The sequence below is a fragment of the Tupaia chinensis genome, unplaced genomic scaffold, assembly GCF_000334495.1.
Source record: "Tupaia chinensis unplaced genomic scaffold, TupChi_1.0 Scaffold000291_1, whole genome shotgun sequence".
NCBI classification, from domain to species: domain Eukaryota; kingdom Metazoa; phylum Chordata; class Mammalia; order Scandentia; family Tupaiidae; genus Tupaia; species Tupaia belangeri.
The window spans coordinates 4541047-4547345 of record NW_006159776.1 but is presented as its reverse complement, the minus strand read 5'-3'; the positions used below and the strand labels follow the sequence as shown (position 1 = coordinate 4547345).

The 6299-nt window shown below is 48.5% G+C and overlaps 1 protein-coding gene across 1 annotated transcript; it reads left to right on the top strand.

Annotated features, from left to right (window-relative positions):
- The first annotated feature begins 3531 nt into the window (after positions 1–3531).
- Positions 3532–5246, top strand: ACTL7B (actin like 7B). The gene is made up of 2 exons (XM_006150609.3): positions 3532–4953; positions 5075–5246. The coding sequence occupies exons 1-2, from the start codon at positions 3775–3777 to the stop codon at positions 5147–5149; spliced, it is 1254 nt and encodes a 417-aa protein (XP_006150671.1). The 5' UTR covers positions 3532–3774; the 3' UTR covers positions 5150–5246.
- Positions 5247–6299: the final 1053 nt, after the last annotated feature.

Genomic DNA, 6299 nt, shown 5'->3' with positions numbered 1-6299 from the left:
CATGCACATCCGCCCGGCGTGAGTTTTAAGCCACTGGGTCCGGGATGCAAACCACGGTCGACTACATGGGAGTCCAGCAACATAGCCATTACGCTAACTGCTGGTCCCCTGATTGAAATTTTAATAGGATCCATTGTTGCTATGTGACTTCTAACCTGGGACATGACACTTAGGATGATCTTAGAGGAATGATTTTGGAGCATACATTTGTATACCTACTCCTCCTTTGTCAGTCATAAGTAGTGAAATTAGACCCTACCAAGTCCTACTGATAACATTGAGGCTCACCCAATACTGGTAAGAACATTGAGGCTCACCCAAGGCTGTCTAGCCAGGAGTGACTAAGTTCTCTGGGCTTCTTCCCAGGTGTGTGGACACCTTAATGGATCTAACATGCATTCAGACTGCTTGGCCACCCTCTTTCATGCCATCTCTGAAGCTAGACACACTCGTGCTGGTGCCTGCACACTCAGAGTACCCAGAATCTAACCTTATGTTATGCAGCATCTTGGACTAGACCCCTTACCTCTGTGCTCTTTATAAAAAAGGCAGTCACTACAGGGATGGACTTTCTCCTTTAAGAAGATTACTGGGAGTGTTCTGGCTTCTTGGGAAGTGCAACAGAAGAAAAGGACCAAATCTAGTCTCATGAGCTTTGAGAGTATCTGATGGGAGCAGCCAAGCTATCACCTCAGGTGTAAAATTACAACTGCTTGCCTCAATTGGTAGTGGATGAAATAATAGCACTGAATTTGCAAGGAAAAACAGGAAAGGACTTTTTATGCCTAGCTGCCTGGAAAATCGGTTATTTGCCTCTGTTGTTCAAAGATTTGTAAGGTCAACTCAGATTGCTTGACTGTTTTTCAAAAGAACTTAAAACCAAAGGTCTATTTAATTTAGAATTATCAACTTTTCTCCTCCTGAGCTGCCTCCTTGAACTCCTAGAAATCTGCCATTGCTTAGGACCTTTTTGCTAACCTGGATTTCTGTAAGAACCTCAATTTCCTGCTGCTCTAGTAGAGTGCTACAGATTTAGTGGCTTACAACACAGATTGTCTTACAGTCTGGAGGTTAGACGTGGACAGTCAGTGGGCTAAAATCAAGGCGTCATGAAAGCCATGTTTCTTTGGGCTCTTGTGGATAATCCTTCTCATTGCCTTTTCCAGCTCCTAGAGGCTGCTCTGCTACTTTGGCTCATAGCTTCTTTCTCCATCTTCAAAGACCTCTTAGGCTTCCACTTCCCTTGTCACATCTCTTTCTCTGACATTGACCCTTCTGTATCCCTCTTACGAGGACCGTTGTGATTGCATTCAGCCCACAGAACTAATGCAGGACAACCATCCCTATTCTAAACTCCTTAATTTATCACATCTGCAAAGTCTCTTTTGGCATAAAAGGTAGCATATTCATGGTTCCAGATATTAAGATGTGGACCTCTTTGGGAGACCTTGTTACTTGAGTTTTGTTATCCTTCTTCGTGAGGACTCTTGAGGCCTGACATGCTCTGATTCACATGCTCTTCTTGGGCCACCCAGTCTTGCCCTTCTATCATTGCCCTTTCTGTATTCATGGATGGAAGAGGCAGTGCGCTAGTTTAAGGCCAAGCCTTCCATCCAATGTGTAAGGTCCATGAGCACAGGAACTGGACTATCCTCATATTCTCTGGGATAAAGTCATCTGTTTACCTCACCTCCCAGAATATCACCTGCAGACTACTAATTGAAGCCCTCTTTTCCCTTAGTTTCCATGGTACCCTTGGTGTTTCTTCTCTCCCTCTCTGGGCCATCACCCAGTAGTATCAAGGTGGAGAATGCTGGTGCACTGCAACTGAGACATCTACAGCCTGGCACACACAAACCCCACTTGTGACCAGCCTTCTAAGGTGTGTATTTGGGCTTCTGTAATTTTAGCAGCTTTAGGAAGGAAAAAAAGGGAAAATCTAGTGCATCCTGAAGGGGATAGATGATAGACACCCTGGCCACAAGCAGTGCCCAGTTTAGGTAGGAAGAAGATAGAAATTTCTATTTAGAAGATAGTTTGCAGGTAGAAGTCTTCTTGAAGAATAGAGGTGCAAAATGGAAAAAAAAAAAAAGACCCTATTGAAGGGGTGTCTGAAGGTCCTCTAGACCTTCAGGAGGTGATGCTTAAGTTGAATACTGAAAAACATCCAAGTATCTATCAAGTAGCCAAAAGGAGGGAAAGGCATTCCAAGCAGAGAGCACTGCCTACACAAAGGATCTGAAGTGGGTACAGTGGGGAACTTCAGTAGTTAAGCGTTTGACACTAAAGAGATCAGGAAATAGGGAAGACCTCAAATGCTAGGATTAAGCTTGCATTAAATTGAGGACGGGGGAGCCAATCAAGACTTTAAGCAAACAGTGACCTGATTTGCCATGTAGAAAAAATTGCATTGGTTTGTTGGGAAACTCACGACACATTTTCGCATAGAAAAACAGAAAAATATGTCATGACTTTCCTAACAACATAATAGATTTGTTTGGCTCTAAGGTAGGGAGTGAATGGAGGTAGAGGTGGGACAAGATTAGAAGCTGAGACCTGATAGGAGGCCAATGAAGAAATTATTTTAAGTCTGGAAGGTAGCCTGAGTTAGTTGTGATCATGTGGAAAACAGTAAGAAACAGGTTCTAGAAAAGTTATAAGGTAGAATCTAGGGGCTGGGCAGTGGTATGGCAGTAAAGTGCAACACTCTGCAAGGCAGACCTGCTTGGGAAGGTTTAAGTTCTCAGACTTGCCTAACTACACCAGGCATGCTACTGAGCTGGGGCTGGCCGAAAGCTAGTGGTGAATTATGTTGTCAGACTTTGTGGGGATGCTGTACCCTCCCCACTTATGGCTTTAAGGTAAAATCTGATCAGTTGGTTCCCCAAGCATCCTCAATTTAACCCAAGTTCTTACTCTGACATGTGAGACCTTCCCTCACTGGCTCCTAGGACCTCTTTAGCCTTAAACATCACACTCAGATTAGATGATTAGATTAGATGTTGGGAGTGATAAAGGGGGGAGGCTGAATCCCTTGTCTGTGCCCAAGCAAAATTCTATCTTCTTTCTACCTAAACTGGGCACTGCTTATATCCAGGATTTCTATCACCTCTCTCCTTCAGGCTGTACTGAGCTGGACCTTAGTCAATGTTAAATGAAGGGAGGAAAGTACTCTTGGGGATCTAAAACATTCTAAGAGGCCTACTGCTTGATTGGAGTTGAATGAACTTGGTTTAAAATATAGATATTCCAAGAGCAAATAGCTCTTGGACAAGTCATTGGAATTCTGAGCCTCTAATTCTTCAGTTCTGTCTATTCCCAGGATTGCACAAAATTATGTAAATACAGTATCTGAAATAGTGTCTGGTTGACTGTAGGGGCTCAAATATTCATCACCCTCTCTGCCAAGAAACTGGAAAAAAGGTGTTCGGTTATAGGCAGGGGGTTAAGTGCAGACAAGTGAGGGGAGAGGGAGCAAAAACCTCTGAGATCCCAGTGTGCTTGGATTTCCGGAGAGGGAGCAAAAACCTCTGAGATCCCAGTAAGCTTGGATTTCTTAAACTCTTGGCCATCTGCTCTGTCATGGAGCAAACCATAGCTGGTGGGTAAGGGGTGGAAGGGCCTGCCAAAGTCCACCCCTCCCTGGCCTGCCTGAGTGGCCCAGTCCAGTGACATCACAATTCTGAGTGGTCGCCACGGTGCTGCTGAAGTTGGGCTCTCTTCTCCCCAACGAGCTCTTGGGTGTGGATGTGAGAAGGTGAGGAAGGTAGGCAGATGGCGACAAGGAACAACCCTAGCCCCAAGCCCATGGGCACGGCTCAGGGTGACCCTGGAGAGGCAGGACCATTACCAGGTCCTGATGCTGATCCCCGAGAGACAGGTTCAGCCACTCAGCTGAAGATGAAGCCCAAGAAGGTGCGTAAGATCAAGGCGCTCATCATTGACCTGGGCTCCCAGTACTGCAAGTGTGGCTACGCGGGAGAGCCGCGGCCCACCTACTTCATCTCCTCCACTGTGGGCAAGTGCTGTCCCGAGGCAGCTGATGCTGGTGACACCCGCAAGGAGACCTATGTGGGTCATGAGCTGCTCAACATGGAGGTGCCTCCCAAGCTGGTTAACCCGCTGAAGCATGGCATCGTAGTGGACTGGGACTGTGTCCAGAGCATCTGGGAGTACATCTTCCACACAGCCATGAAGATTCTGCCCGAGGAGCATGCTGTGCTGGTTTCCGACCCACCACTCAGCCCCAGCAGCAACCGGGAGAAGTATGCGGAGCTCATGTTCGAGACCTTTGGCATCCCTGCCATGCATGTGACATCCCAGTCACTGCTGTCCATCTACTCATATGGGAAGACCTCAGGGCTGGTGGTGGAGTGTGGCCATGGCGTCTCACACGTGGTGCCCATCTCAGAGGGTGACCTGCTGCCAGGCCTGACTAGCCGTGCTGACTACGCTGGGAGTGACCTCACCAACTACCTAATGCAGCTGCTCAATGAGGCAGGCCACAAGTTCACAGATGACCACCTGCATATCATTGAGCACATCAAGAAGAAGTGCTGCTATGCGGCTCTCCTGCCGGAAGAAGAGCTCAGACTGGGCCTGGAGGATCTGCGAGTAGACTACGAACTTCCTGATGGCAAGGTTATCACCATTGGCCAGGAGCGCTTCCGGTGTTCTGAGATGCTCTTCAAGCCCTCCCTAATGGGCTGTAACCAGCTAGGTCTCCCAGCGCTCACAGCTGCCTGCCTGGGTCGCTGCCATGAGACAGGGTTCAAGGAAGAGATGGCTGCCAACGTGCTGCTGTGCGGCGGCTGCACCATGCTTGATGGCTTCCCCGAGCGCTTCCAGAGGGAGCTGAGCCTCCTCTGCCCCGGGGACAGTCCCACAGTGGCTGCTGCTCCTGAGAGGAAGACTTCTGTGTGGACCGGCGGCTCCATCCTGGCCTCCCTGCAGGCCTTCCAGCAGCTCTGGGTCAGCAAGGAAGAGTTTGAGGAGCGGGGCAGCACAGCCGGCGCCTGCTCCTGAGAGGAAGACTTCTGTTTGGCCCGGCGGCTCCTTCCTGGCCTCCCTGCAGGCCTTCCAGCAGCTCTGGGTCAGCAAGGAAGAGTTTGAGGAGCGGGGCAGCACAGCCATCTACAGCAAGTGCTGAGGGGTGGTGCCCAACAAGCAGGGCCTGGTGGGCAGGCAACCAGAGGCCCCTCTATACACATTTATGGAATTTCACATAAAACTTTAATGTGCGATGGCTCTTGTCTAGTCTGGATTTCTCGCCCTCATAGCAGAAGGTGGTGGGGAGTTGGATTTAGAAATATCAGTACCTTTTTCTCTGCTGAGTGTGTTGGGTGGGGAAGGGGGTCCCATTACTGATTCCAACCCTCTCTGCCCACCTCAGGAGGGTGACATCTCAGAACCCAGTGTGACTTCCTATTATGCTACCTCCTCTGAGTTCAAAACCTGATTCAACAGACAGTCCACATTGCTTGCTCACCCACCAGCCCAGAAGAAATGACTCAGATTACGGCACTAGCTGGGGTCACTTAGTTAAATGGTAGGTTGGTGGAGACTCACCACCAGGTGTCCAATTTCTGTCGCCTGTTTTTGCTCTTGACAGTTGTTTGCTCCTAACTTTGTCATGGCTCAATCACCCCAGGTGCTCTCACTGACATTCCTTTATTGTTCCCCCTTTCAAAATGGCAGCCCACTGTGCCTTTTGTACATCTCTGTGTAAGAGGCCATTTCTGCCCATCAGTGGCCCATCTCTTGATTCCAGCCAGTATTGCAGCTATTTTTTCAAAGTCAGAAAGCAGAGCCACTAAGCCCAGGGGATAGTGGAGGAACCAGAGTTTCTCTAGAAATCATGTAGTTGTCTCCCTCGCGTAGAGATGGAGGAACTGAGGACCAGAGAGGAAGAGGTACAACCCAATGCTGGTGGTTGAGCAGGTCTCCCCATCCAGGTCATGATTATTTCCAGAAGGGCAAACAAACATGGCTCCTAATTATTAGTCAACAACCCAAAACACTCACCAGCACCTACTGTGTGCCAGGCCCTGTGCTGGAGACTGAGAAATGGCCAGAATGTAGTTCCTTCCCTTGGGATTACACACAGCTGTTGGCCACATTGGGAAGGAGGTGAGGCCTGTCCTCAGTGTTCATGGGTTGGGGTGGAGTAGGGAGAGTGGAGGTGGCGTACTGGAAAGCTATAAATGAGAAGTACATACCTGCTGCTTCAGCATAATTAGCATTAATGTCTGTTGCTTGCAACTGAAGAAACTGACTAATCCTAATAGCAAAAACCTGAT

Excerpts from the sequence above, each read along its gene's own strand:
- ACTL7B (XM_006150609.3), top strand. The coding sequence starts at position 3,775 with ATGGCGACAAGGAACAACCCTAGCCCCAAGCCCATGGGCACGGCTCAG. Across the intron at positions 4,954-5,074 it reads CCATCCTGGCCTCCCTGCAG|GCCTTCCAGCAGCTCTGGGT; the intron begins GCCTTCCAGCAG and ends GCCTCCCTGCAG.